At 33.5% G+C, this 14864-nt stretch overlaps 1 protein-coding gene across 1 annotated transcript; it reads left to right on the forward strand.

Moving 5' to 3' along the window:
- The first annotated feature begins 217 nt into the window (after positions 1-217).
- LOC113058819 (alkaline phosphatase-like) lies at positions 218-11493 on the forward strand. Its single transcript, XM_026227061.1, has 11 exons — positions 218-312; positions 2161-2277; positions 3575-3690; positions 4535-4709; positions 6287-6459; positions 7227-7367; positions 7556-7625; positions 8416-8550; positions 8792-8983; positions 10557-10673; positions 10749-11493. The coding sequence occupies exons 1-11, from the start codon at positions 234-236 to the stop codon at positions 11057-11059; spliced, it is 1626 nt and encodes a 541-aa protein (XP_026082846.1). The 5' UTR covers positions 218-233; the 3' UTR covers positions 11060-11493.
- The last annotated feature ends 3371 nt before the right edge of the window (positions 11494-14864 follow it).

Consider the following 14864-nt stretch of genomic DNA (forward strand, 5'->3'; position numbering starts at 1 on the left):
CAGTTTTGTTTCTCAAGTAAAGGTATCTTGATTTAAGGAAGCTGTGTGTGAATTAGACACACTTTACATTTACAGTCACTCATTAGTGTTTATCAGTGATCATTACGCATGTGTTTTTTAGTGTCCATGAACTCTTGAGTCGTCTGGGATCTGTGTGCTGATTGGTGGAGACGGTGTTTACATCACTGGGGGTCAGAGGTCGTCTGTCTGAACTGATTTATGTGGTTTCTTGGATGTTTCGGTGTGGTCTCATCATGTTTGCTGTGCGTGTGTCTGTCCTCTGTTATCTGCTGTGCATGAGCTCCGGATCAGGTGAGAAGCTTGTCATCAGTTTCATGTCTATAACATTTGTACTATTATTTTTCCTTGAAGACATTAAAACTTTCTATTCATCAAGGATGATTTAAATCGATCAAAAGTGACAGTAACGACAGTAATAATGTTGCAAAAGATTTATATTTCAAATAAATGCTGTTCTTTTGAACTTTCTGTGAATCCAAAAAAATAAAATACATCATATTATTCTGATTTCTGAAGATCATGTGACACTGAAGACTGGAGGAATGATGCTAGAAATACAGCTGTGCATCACAGAAATAAATTACACTTTAACACAGATTCACACAGAAAACAGATGTTTTAAATTTAAAAAATATATCAGTATTTTTGCTCTTTTTTATCAAACAAATGCAACCTTGCTGAGCAGAAGAGAAGTCTTTTAGAAACAATTTTACAGACTCCAAACTTTCAAACAGTAGTTTAAATACCAATTTACCAATAATATACTTTGGTTAATGAATTATGATGCATTATTTACACCGTTTTACAGTAATGGCTTGTATGTATTTGTGTGTGTGCAATTCCAAAAAAATACATATTTTTGTATATTTAGGACATGCAGCCATGAAGTACATAAAAAATCATACATGCATATGCTATCATTTTCAGAATAATTTAGAGACAAGTAGAAACAAAGTATGTTATGATTAAGGGTTTTTATGAATAGTTAGTGGTTGTACTGTAGCTGCTGTGTTATTCAGACAGATAGAGACGAGTGGTTGAGCGCTTTTATCTGTAGAAAGTGTGTGGGTTTGAGTTTTGAGCTGCTTCTCTAATCAGTGCCTGCGGCTCGTGGATTTGATCCACTCCAGTCCACATTCAAGAGGATCCACTTCACATCAAAGTCTTTTCGAGTCGTTCTGAAGAGTTCCTCCGCTTCTGTCTTCAGACAGCTGCTCTCTTTCATTCACTGGCCTCATTTTCAGAAGCAGGAGATTTCTGTCCATATGATCTCTCACTGCTGTCTGAGAGAAATTATGAAGGTATTAGAGATCCACAAACCGCAGAATTTTTGCAACCTTTTATAGCCAACCTGAATGGCATTTGCAACCAATTTTACTTCTGAAAATGTAAAAAAAACAAATTAAGTTAGGTTCCCAATCCCAATGCAGCCCTCTATTTTGTATTTATTAGTATTTTGAATTAGCTTATATATACTTATGTCTATATTTATATCTATCTATCTATCTATCTATCTATCTATCTATCTATCTATATATTTGTTATTAAATTGTGGAAAAGTTGTTTCGGAGAAGTGCTTTTTTAGTATAATTTACATTAAGTTTTAGTAATTTTACATGCTTTTTTTGTTTTATTCGTTTTTCTTATTTTTAAGTAATATATCTATATAGCTTTAATTTGTAACTTTTTTTTTTTTACAAAGATATTGTAATATTTTGGATTAGCTTTTATTTATGTTCAGTTTCCATTTTAATGTTGATTTGAGTTTTAGTAATTTCATGTGTTTTATCATTTTTATTAGTTTTTTTATTTTTTTGTTTAAATTTGTTTTTCATCAAATATTTATCTTTCATTATATTTCAGCCGTATTTATCTTTATTCTTTAGAAAAGCATTAACATAAACACTTAAAAATCTACTTTATTGCCATTATGGTTTCATGAAGAACCTTTAATATCATTAAACCTTCATCATTGCACACAAGATTCTAAGATAATTGAAATGCTCTTCACACTGAAAAAGGCTTCTTTTAATAATGTTTTGTTAAGGTTCTTCTATGACAATGGAAACTCCTTTTGGTTAAGAGTGAATCTGATGCTTTAAAACTAATGTGTGTAGCATTTGTTTATCCTCATCTCAGTTGAAGAGGAGAATCCAGAGTTCTGGAGGAGTTCGGCTCAAAACACACTGCGTTCGGCTCTCAGCAGAAAACTCAACACTAATGTGGCCAAAAACATTGTGCTGTTTCTGGGAGATGGTAAGATGAACATTTTACAACCTTCAACAAAGTGTTTATTATTAAAGCATGACACTACAGGTGAAAAGGGTACAGTCTTATTAAAATTTAACTGAGAGATATCACCATACTTCCCTAGTTGATTAATTACAGTACATTAAGTCAATTGTTTTGTATTACAAGTTTCTGAAATGTTATGAGGCATTAACTAGTTAAATTAAACTAATTTTAACACATTTCCAGAGAATACAAAGTATTAATCTGAACTGGATAAAGCCGGAATCACTATTTGTAACCATAATTTTAGGAATTAAAAGTTGTATAAATCAGTGAATGATATACAGTATGAACAAACCCAACTATAAAAATCTTCAGAATATAGAGAGGAATAAAACTCTAAGTTTTGTTGTGTGTAAGTGCTAATAAAGTAGAGAAAAAACTAATTTAATGAAAATAGTTTAAATATATATATATATATATAACTGAAATCTATAAGCATAAATAGATAAAGTGCCATAATAAATCAGATGAATGATATATAAACAAACCCTTCTACAAAAATCCTCAGAATATAGATAGGAATAAACCTCTAAGTTTTGGTGTTTGTAAGTGCTGTTGAAATAGAGAAAAAATAAAAAGATATTAATTTTAACTGAAATCTATAGATGCAAACAGATAAAGTATTATAATAAAACCATGCAAATGATATATAAACAAATTCTTCTATAAAAACCTTCAGATTATTCATATGAATAAACCTCTAAGTTTTGGTGTTTGAAAGTGCTGCTGAAATAGAGAAAAAAAATAAAATAAAGATATGGATTTTAACTGAAATTTATAGACGCAAACAGATAAAGTATTATAATAAAACCATGCGAATGATATATAAACAAATCCTTCTATAAAAACCTTCAGAATATTAATATGAATAAACTCCTAAGTTTTGGTGTATGCAAGTGCTATTGCAATTGAGGAAAATCTCTTTAAAGAGATGTATTGTAATCGAAATATACAGACACAAATAGATAAAGTATATTCAAATGAACTCATAAATGTGTATTTTGGATATTTTCATTCCACTAGTCTGAAAGAAGGCATGTTATAGAAACAAAATTGTCCAAAATCCAGTGAATGACAAAACAAAACAAACAAAAAAAATGATTTTTTTTTTATCTATAATATTTTGTCTTAAAGCTTAGCACACAAATCACAAACCTTGCATCAGCCAATCAGATCAGGCCATTTCAGACATATGTGTGTGTGTAATATGAAGTGAGCAAGCTGTGGATGTGATGATTGAGTGTGCTGTTTTGGACAGGAATGGGTGTTACCACCATCACGGCTGCCCGGATCCTGAAGGGTCAGTTACAAAACCGCTCTGGAGAGGAGACCGTCATGAATATGGACACGTTCCCTTTTGTGGGTCTTGCTAAGGTAACAAACAACTTCCTTAAGTCTGTCATTGGTCAGTCACACAGATAGACCCGCCCCCAAACTCACTCCATCGGTTGAGTAGGAAGTTCTCTTCTCAAACAGATCATGTTTGGGATGTGTTTTGGATGTCAAACCAGTTATCTAAGTATTATTAAATAATATTATAGTTTTATTAATAACAATTAATTTGATTTATTTTTTAGTAATTTTGTTTTTGCTTGTGCTTTTTTATTTTTAAATATTACCATTTAGTTTTAATTTATTTCAAGTTTCATCAAATATTAAAATTTTATTGGATTTCAGCTTTATTTCAGTTAATAAAAATGTTTTAATAGGTTTAGTTAAATTGTTATTTTAGAATTATTTTTTATATTTTGAATAAACTTAAAAAAAGCTATAAAATCCTTTAATTATATTTTTATTTAATTTATTTATTTACAGTAATTTTAGTGCTTCAACTTAAACTAACTTCAGTTATTTACCAAGGCAATGTCTCAAAATTGTTTCTTTAAATTTTTAATTTAATATTTATATTTCATTTAATTTAATTTAATTGTAGCTTTTGTTCATGCTTATAAACATTTTATATATTCTATTAATAGGTCAGTTTTAGTAATTTGTATGTGCTCATAATTTTTATTATTTATTTAGTTTTGATATTTTCATTATTAATTTCAGTGCAACTTATTTCAGAAAATTGTCAAGGGAGCATTTTTGTTAAATGTTCATCTAATGTTTTTATATTTGATTATATTTCAACTTTAGTTCAAGGGACAAAAATGTTTTTGTTTTAGTATTAGAGACCCATATTAACCCATCAGTGACTGTGAATATGTGTTTGCAGGTGTATACAGTGGATTTTCAGATTCCTGACAGTGCAGCGACGGCTACAGCGTATCTGTGTGGAGTCAAAACCAACCTGAACACGGTTGGTGTGAGCGCAGCCGCTCGCAACGGTGTGTGTCGCTCGCAGAAGGGCAACGAGGTCACCTCCATCCTCAAATGGGCTAAAGACGCAGGTACACAAGCCGAGGATTTCACTCTTAAATCAAGCAAAGTGTCACTCAAACCCAAACGCAAAATAATGAAGATCACAAACCCCAGGTGTACACATAAAACACTCACATTTGCCCTTCTGCATGCATCCGCTTATCTTTGTGTTACCTTGAGTTTATCTTCTCTTTCGGTATTATCTTCTATCACTCTGTTATTCAAGCCATAAACAGGGCTGGCATAAACACTTTGTGCATGTGTGTTAGTATTGCAGTTTTAAAGCGTAATTGTATTGCATGTAAATATTTTTTTTTTTTCATTGCTTGATTTATAACTTACTGTACATCAACGAACCATGCTTTTTTTTAATGATTGAAATATTCATAAGAAATCTCAAGCAAATATTTTTTTATTCCACCTGAAAATGCGTCAAAAATTAAGCTCATCAATCATCCATTAAATCTAATCTGCTAAATCTTCTTTCACATTTCATTCATGATCACACTAAATAATTTTAAAAAATTTAGAATAAATTTAATGCATCACTGGCTGGTTTTCTTGATGGACCCTGAATAAAAAAATGCTCTGATATAATCTACATATCAAATAATTACTAGTAGTTGGTAGCATCAAAGTAATCAAAGTAATTTGAGACTTATAATTTAGACTGTGTTTAATTTGTTGACTTTTTTTTGTTGTTGTTGTTGCAACCAAGCCAAGACCTGATGAATTTGTGATATATAAATGCATAAAAAAAATCTCATATTTGAATTCATTTACTACCTTAAATGATCATGAAATTCAGTAAAATTTCACACAATCACAAAAAAAAAAAAAAAAAATCATTAGAAAAATTGGGCCATTCACTGTGGTTTTGACTGATTATTCACTGCTAATAACCTTTTTCAAACATTTTTAATATTGATATTTTCACATTCGTTGTTGTTGTTCTTCATTCCATATTAGATGATCGACATGCATATTTTGAGGCTCTAGGAAATTAAAAAAACAAGTGTTCCAGTGATTACTTTTTGCATATAAACTTATTCATGCATGTATTTTGTATGTATATTTACTGTATATTTAGAGTTTTTTAAATACTTGTAATTTTGTTGTTTGCTTTTCTCATTTTTATTTGTTTATCTACTTTTTAATATTTTTTTAATTAGTTTTCCTTTATTTATTGTATTTATAATATATTTATTTGAGTAATTAAACTTAATTTTGTTTGAATTATGCCACACAAGGACAGCCCTGTGCATAATATGAAAGTATTAACTGCATAAATCAGAGCTGTGTGTGTGTGTGTGTGTGTGTGTGTGTGTGTGTGTATAATGACATGGGTATGACACAGGTATTACATGGAGAGGGTGACTTATGAGCACATAACCCATGTCCCCATTTTTCAAAACACTTATAAATCATACAGAATGAGTTTTTTTGAGAAAGTAAAAATGCACAAAGTTTCCTGTGAGGGTTAGGGTTAGGTGTAGGGTTGGTGAAGGGCCATAGAATATACAGTTTGTACAGAATAAAAACCATTACACCTATGGGATGAACACACTTTTCACAAAAACAAACATGTGTGTGTGTGTGTCTTAAGGGAAGTCTGTGGGTATAGTGACAACAACACGTGTTCAACACGCCACTCCTGCTGCTTCATACGCTCACAGCGCCAGCCGGACGTGGTACAGTGATGCTGACCTGCCGAATTCTGCCGTCACTGGAGGCTGTATGGACATCGCCTCACAGCTGCTCCGAAACACCGACATAGACGTGAGACAGAGAGACACTGGACAGTGTTTCGATTGATATCAGAAGTGCAACTTAGCCATTATATTAATGGAATAGTGTTCACTCTCAGGCCATCCATGATGTAGATGAGTTTGTGTCTTCATCAGGTTTGTGGAAATGTAGCACTGCATCAGTGTCTCATCAATGGATGCTCTGCAGTGAATGGGTGCCGTCAGAATGAGAGTCTGATAAAAACATCACAATAATCCACAGCACTCCAGTCCATCAGTGAACATCTGGAGAAGACAAAACCTGAAACACATCCAGCATTAAGATGATTTTAACTCAAACACATAGAGTCTATAATCATAATAACACTTCCTCCAGTGAACAAGTTTTCCTGGTCTGAATCAGGAGAGAAATCTGCACAGATCAAGCAGCGTTTAAACAGATCTAAACAACAGCAGATGCACTTTTTCACTGGAGGAAGTGTTATTATGGATTATAGACTCTATGTGTTTGAGTTAAAATCATCTTAATGCTGGATTAGTTTCATCTTTTGTCTTCTCCAGATGTTCACTGATGGACTGGAGTGCTGTGGATTATTGTGATGTTTTTATCAGACTCTCATTCTGACGGCACCCATTCACTGCAGAGCATCCATTGATGAGACACTGATGCAGTGCTACATTTCTACAAACCTGATGAAGACACAAACTCATCCTGATCTTGGTGTTGAGTGTGATCTGTAAACGGGTCTTTGTTTACCTGATGAAAACTCGAGAGCGAACAGATGACTTTGTGAGCAGGTGATCATCGGAGGAGGTCGGAAGTACATGACGCCTAAAGGGTTTCCTGATCCGGAGTATCCCGCAGACCTGAAAGCACAAGGACAGAGAAAAGACAACAGAAACCTCATAAATGAGTGGCTGAGCATGAAGGAGGGAAAGGTAAGGAAACCCAGAACAGCATCTGGTTCATCACTGTGAAATATTTCCTTTCCTATTAGCAAGAAATAACAACTGAAAGGTATATGCTGAAAATGTTTCTGGTTTTGAGAAATGAATTAAGAAAGCACTTATATTCAAAACACATTTCAGCATCATTTTCACACACAATATATCTCATAAACGTGTAGGTTGCGAGATACGTGTGGAATAAGACAGACTTTGATGCAGTGGATCCTGAAAAGACAGATTATCTGATGGGTGAGAGACATTCATTCAGACAAAACAAATGTTTCTAAACCAGAGCAACTGAGCTCATGAGCTTCATACAAGTGTTGTTTGTATTATTCATGTACTATTAGAGTTTTTATTTATATTTTAAAAAATTTAAAAATATATATTTTAACCTAGATTTTAGTAAATGTTTTTGTAATTTTGATATATGCCTTTGTGATTTATTTGTTTAGTTTTTTTAATATTAATGTTTAGGTTTAATTTATTTTAATTTAGTTTTAGTTCAGTTTATTTCCAGACTTTAACTTATTTCATTTAGTAGCAACCTTGTTTAGTTTAGGTTTTTAATCTAATATAATTTTTTATAATTATTATATTCATCTTTTTCATATGATTTAATCCTTATATCAATTAAAATAACCATAACAGTAACCCTAACAATTAAATTTTTTTTTTATATATGTATTATGTTCATTTTATGTTATTTAATCTTTATTTCAATTAAAATAATACTAATTATAACCCAAGCAATTAAATTATTTCAATTAATTTTGTTATATATATATATATATATATATATATATATATATATATATATATATATATATATATATATATATATATATATACATATTACATTTATTTTTATTTTTTATTATTTAATTATATTTATTTATTTATTTTCAGTTAAAATAACCCTAACTTTAGTTTTGGTTTTAGTAAACTATAATAACCCTGCTTCATGCTGCATTGAGTTTCAAGGATTATGATTTTAAATGGAATTTGGAATAAAAATGGGTAAATGTTGTCTCTCTAGCTCTCTTTGAGCCGGGTGATCTTCGGTTTGATGTGGAGAGAGATCCCAGCATGGATCCCTCCATCTCAGAAACCACGGAGAAAGCCATTCAGATCCTGAAGAAAAATCCCAAAGGATTCTTCCTGCTGGTCGAAGGTAATCGGTTTACAAACAAGCAACCCATCAACCAAATAACCAAACAATTCACCAACAAAAAGACCAATTCATAGCTACTCTGTCCATCCAGCCACAAATCTATTCACAAAATCAATCAGAAAATGTAATCTAATAAACCAGGTGCAATATCGGTAGTTTAGCATCATTGCCAGATGAATCAAACTCAGATTAAAATCTCACATGTTCGTTGATAAGATTTGATCTTCGTAACCTTTCACAGGTGGTCGTATCGATCAGGGACACCATGACAGTCGAGCATCCATGGCGCTGCATGAGGCGGTTGCCCTTGACGACGCTGTCGCACGCGGACTGGAGCTGACCAATGAGGAGGAGACTCTGACAGTCGTCACAGCTGACCACTCCCACGCGTTTACTTTCAACGGCTACCCGTTCAGAGGGAACAGCATTCTGGGTACAAGTATTAATAACGAAAAAAGTCCACATCTGTCTTTCGGACAAATTAATGCAGTATTATTTTAGCCCCTTAAATTCTCTGAGGAACTTTTTTTTTAACTCTTGTTTTTATTTTCAATGAAAGTCTGTTTCACCCACTGAAGAAAAGATTTTAAACGGTAATTGAGACTTTTTAGTCTCACAAATAGACACTTTTTTTTCTTGCAATTGTGAGTTTACATCTTGCAAATAGGGGATATAAACTTGCAATCGAAATAGCGAAATAATGTCAGAATTGCATATAAACTCGCAATTGCGCGAAATAAAGACAGAATTGCATATTAACTTGCAATTGCGCGAAATGAAGTCAGAATTGCATATAAACTCGCAATTGCGCGAAATAAAGACAGAATTGCATATAAACTCGCAATTGTGAGAAATGAAGTCAGAATTGCATATAAATAAACTCGCAATTGCGAGAAATAAAGTCAGAATGGCATATAAACTCGCAATTGCGCAAAATAAAGTCAGAATTGCATATAAACTCGCAATTGCGAGAAATGAAGTCAGAATTGCATATAAACTCGCAATTGCGCAAAATAAAGTCAGAATTGCGCAATATAAACTCACAATTGCGCGAAACAGTCAGAATTGCATGACACGAACTCGAAATTCTCCAAAAAATAAAGTCAGAATTGTGTGACATGAACTCGTAATTGCAACAAGCAAGGTCAGAATTGCATGAAATAAACTCAACATTCATCAAAAAAGTCAGAATTGCATGATATAAACTCGCAATTGCTCGAAATATTTAGAATTGCATTTCATAAAATCGAAATTTTTCAAAAAAATTAAGTCAGAATTGCGTGACATGAACTCAAAATTTTTGCCAAAAAAAGTCAGAATTGCGTGATATAAACTTGCTAATTTTGTGCAAAACTTTTTCTCACAATTCTGACTTTTAAAAAAAAACGTTGATAAAATTGTGAGATATAGATTCCAGTTCTGAGGGGGAAATAATTATTTATTTATTTTACAATTTTGAGTTTATATCTAACAATTCTGACTTCTATTTCTTAGAATTGTGACTTTATTTCTCAGAACTTCAAGTTTCTATTATGCAATTCTTACTTTATAACTCGCTTTTGTGAGTTTCAATAATGAGAAAAAGTCAAATATGTGAGAGACAAAAGTCAGAATTGCAGAAAAATGGCGAATAGTAAGATGAAAAGCTGCAATTACCTTTTTTATTTTATTTTTTCAGTGGCAGAAATGGGCTTCCGTCATTTTCAAATGAGTATCAGACAATAGACCTAGCTAGTGCCATATTAAATTTTTGACTGGAATGAAAACGAGGCTGTGAGACTGAAGTAGTGTGTTGCTATTTAAAAAAGTGATTAACAATAAAAAGTAAAAATAAAAATACACAATCACCAGTAAGCAACCATATGTACAAATATCAATTAATGCTGAGGTACAAAGAGTGTTGAAAGACAGAGCTAAAGTTTATTAGGTAACCAACGTAAAAACTTTCCCAACTGTCATTTTTGTGTACCATTCCACCCTTAATCATTATATATTTCATCTTTAAGGAAAGTCTCCAATCTTTGCCATGGACCTTTTACCGTACTCAACTCTGATGTACGGAAACGGACCGGGACACAAAATCATCGACAACAAGCGTCCAGACATCCGTAACGTCGACACCAGTAAGAAACGTACATTTTAATGCTTCATGCACATGTTGTAAGTGTTTATTCTCATTCTCTCTCTCTTTCTCTCAGCCGATAAGGACTATGTTCAGCAGTCGGCCGTCCCGCTGGATTCTGAGACCCATGGAGGCGAGGATGTGGCTCTGTTTGCCCGTGGACCCATGGCTCATCTCTTCCAGGGAGTTTTCGAGCAGAACTACATCGCACATGCCATGGCATTCGCGGCCTGCGTTGGCACCAATCAAGAGCACTGTGCTGCCACTGCCGAACCTAATGAGATTCCCTTCACATCCACTGACCCAGGAAGCTCCGCCCCCGACACGCCCCTCGCTGCCATGACGACAGTGATGCTGAGCGTATGGATGAGTGTTTTACTGCACTGAGAGAGAGAGAGAATGCATCAGATATTCATAAAGATGCTCTCTTGACATTTACATAATAATTAAAAAAAAAACGTTTTACTATAAAAATTTACATACTTCTCAATTAAACATTTTTTGAGTAAGAAGAAATTAATAGGATGGGACTTGAAAGTGGAGTATGATATTAATGATTAATATTATTTCTCCACATACGAGTTTGTTGATGAATCATGAATCAATTAAACCAGCGATATTTGTTATGAAAACCTACATTTTGATTTCATTGAATCGTAACTCTAAACTGAATCTGTGTGTTGTTGATGAAAATATTTGATGAAGATTGACGCCATCTTGGGTAGCCCCGCCCATTTTCAGTCTTCTGTCTTCCGTTTGTATTTCCACAGTGTGAAGGTAAGATCGTACGGATTTATTAATAAACCACTCATTTTCAAATCCTCCTGTTCTACTGACATTTGTTATGAAATCCGAGCATTGCAATCAAGGGCGGATCTAGAAAAATATTGATGGGGTGGCGAGAAGGGGGCAGGAATTTTTGAGGGGTGGCAACATATGGCAGACGTATATATACTGAATTTAGTCACAGTTATCACAGTTTGATGATAAATATATGTGCACACTACAAAAGGACACAGCTATCATTTACAAACTTAATCTCATGCAATCAATGTCTTGCATTTGAAACAGTTATAACAAACATTACAAACATATAAGGAATAAGTGACCATACCCCATAAGCACCACACACTCACTAATACATACAGTATGCATCAACATGTCATTAAGAGCATTATAAAAGATTCAGTGTTATCAATATGTCCATTTATTATAAGAAACACAAGATTTTAACAGCCATTTCCAGCTGGGGAGACTCAACTGATTTTCTACAGTTTAGTGTTAATCATCATCTAACTCAACCAGTCAAGAGCTACATTTAGCCTTAGATGTGATATGAATATGGTCCTGAAGCATAGCTTTTATTAGCTGACAATAATAATAAATAAATAAACATTATAGGCACAAATACAAATGTACTTTTAGAAATTGTTTTTGAAAAATATGGTGTTATTGTTTGGCAAGCTTAAATTAAAACTTCTGTGAAAACTTGTGTGATATTCCTTTAAAATAATGTTTTAGTATATATTTTTTTAAGTATATTTTGCTAAGCAATTTCTTACATAATTTCTTTGAGTTAGACCAAACTTTTATTTTGGTGAGTTGTAGACAGAGTTTCTGTGTTTTTTAATTAACTATTATTATTAGCTAATAGGAAGTATAGCATACTCTACTGTGCAATAGTACTATATTTCTGTTTGAGTTTCTTCAAGTTATACCGATATTTTATTTTGACAGGTTGTCGTAAAGACATTGTGGTTTCTGTCAGTCTGTGAATACGATACGAATGAATGATGATAGTTTTATCAAATGAAATGGTGAAATCCTCTCATAGCGCGCTGACGTACACATGTGTAGAATACATCATGCATCAATATAGTGAAGAGCTGAAAACACCACGCGTGCTTCAGTGTGTGTGTGTGTGTGTGTGTGTGCGTGCGTGTGTGTGTATGTGTGTGTGTGTAGTAGAGCACACATTCCCAGAGACGTGTATAACAACACCTTAAGGATTCCCATTAGCAGGATTTATTGTTGTGCCCCCCTTCCTCAAACATGATGATGGAAAAAACACCGACTATAGGGGTGAAAAAATAACTTTAATCAAATAAAAAACTAAATGAATAAATTGTATTATTTAAAAATCACAATTGTAGCTCTCAACATTTACCTGTTCCTATAACTTTATTATGACTCTAATTTATTTTATAGTCTCAAGCATTCAGAAATCATGCAAAAGGAAACTAAGCAGTTTTACTATGATAAAACCATGGTTTATTTTTGTTAGGGTTGTGATATGCACGTTTTTTGTTGAAGAAATTATAAAGCCTGTGTCATCTATAGCAAAAAGGTGTCCAAAAATGAAAGATGAAGTGAATATTTGAATGAAATGTTTGGTCAGTATCCTAAACAAGGATTTGATCGTCCTGTAAGTGTAACAGCAGCAATCACATGGCATTTGTAATAACATGTACATAAATTGTTTATTTTGTATTTGCCTACATTATGTACTTAAACAGTGTTATTATTAACCAATCATTATTGCCTCATTATTTTTTTATATATAATGCATTTTAATCCATTTTAAAGGCAATTGATGGCTTAAGTCTGTTTTTATACAACAACAACAACAACAAAAATATTACAGTATATTAATACTTTGTAAATTATTAGAGTTTGGGGATCGCAAATCATTTGAATCAGTTCGTGAATTCGGCGCGTGATCGCGAATCATTTGAGTCAGTTCATGAGTTCAAAGCGGGTTCGCGAATCATTTGAGTCAGTTTGGGGATTGCAAACCATTTGAATCAGTTCGGCAGTTCGGAGTGGGTTCGCGAATCATTTGAGTCAGTTTGGGGATTGCAAACCATTTGAATCAGTTCGGCAGTTCGGAGTGGGTTCGCGAATCATTTGAGTCAGTTCGGGGATCGCGAATCATTTGAATCTGTTCGGGAGTTCGTAGCTGGATCGCGAAACATTTAAATCAGTTCGGGAGTTCGTAGCGGGATCACGAATCATTTGAGTCAGTTTGGGGATCGCGAATCATTTGAATCAGTTCGGGAGTTCGTAGCGGGATCGCGAATCATTTGAGTCAGTTATGGGTATCACAAATCATTTGAGTCAGTTTGGGAGTTCGGAGCGGGATCGCGAATCATTTGAGTCAGTTATGGGTATCACAAATCATTTGAGTCAGTTCGGGAGTTCGTAGCGGGATCGCAAATCAATTGAGTCAATTGGGGGTTCAAAGAGGGATTGCGAATCATTTGATTCAGTTTGGGGGATCGCGAATCATTTGATTCAGTTTGGGAGTTAGGAGCTGGAATCGCGAATCATTTGAGTCAGTTTGGGAGTTCGGAGCGGGTTTGCGAATCATTTGAATCAATTCGAGAGTTCGGAGCAGGATCACGAATCTCGTAAATTTTCTAATTGGCCATAACCTTTAATTCATTGCTGCCAACTGGGGTGGCAAGGCTGTCTTTTATGCCACCCCGGTAGATCCGCCCCTGATTACAATACACATAATAACTTTCTTGTACTCTACAATAAGTGTATCCTCTTCAACAGTGTTGGGATAATGCATTACAAGTAACGCGAGTTACGTAATCAGATTACTTTTGTTTAAGTAGCTAGTAAAGTAATGTAGCCTATTACTTTTTAATTTATAAGATAAATATCTGAGCTACTTTTTCAAATAAGTAACTCCAGTTACTTTATATAAATTAAAAACTCTCAATATTATGCAAACCTGCAATAGTTATTATGCAAAAATTATTTATGTAAAAAGTAACGTGTAAGTAACGTAAAGCATTACTTTTCATAAAAGGTAACTAATGCAAATAGTTACATTTTTAAAGAGTAACGCAATTTTGTAATGCAACGCAATATTGCAATGCATTAGTTTTAAACGTAGCTTTCCTCAACAATGCTCTTCACCAGCTAATTACTCTTCAAGAGATATGCAACAGAAATATGCAGCGAGGCAGAGGCGGAGCGTGCACGCGCACGCTCATGAATAATAAATTACATCCAAAGACTTTTATATTTAGCAGAGCATGAGTGATTAATGTAACTGTTAGTGTTAGAACATCTGCTGTGTCTCATCAAACCTGAGAGTCTTAGTTAAGCGTGTTACGATGCAAATGTGCATTTGCATGAATTTTTTGTATCTGGACAGGTATAGAAAGAAACATATCTA

This window comes from Carassius auratus, chromosome 40 (assembly GCF_003368295.1).
Source record: "Carassius auratus strain Wakin chromosome 40, ASM336829v1, whole genome shotgun sequence".
NCBI classification, from domain to species: domain Eukaryota; kingdom Metazoa; phylum Chordata; class Actinopteri; order Cypriniformes; family Cyprinidae; genus Carassius; species Carassius auratus.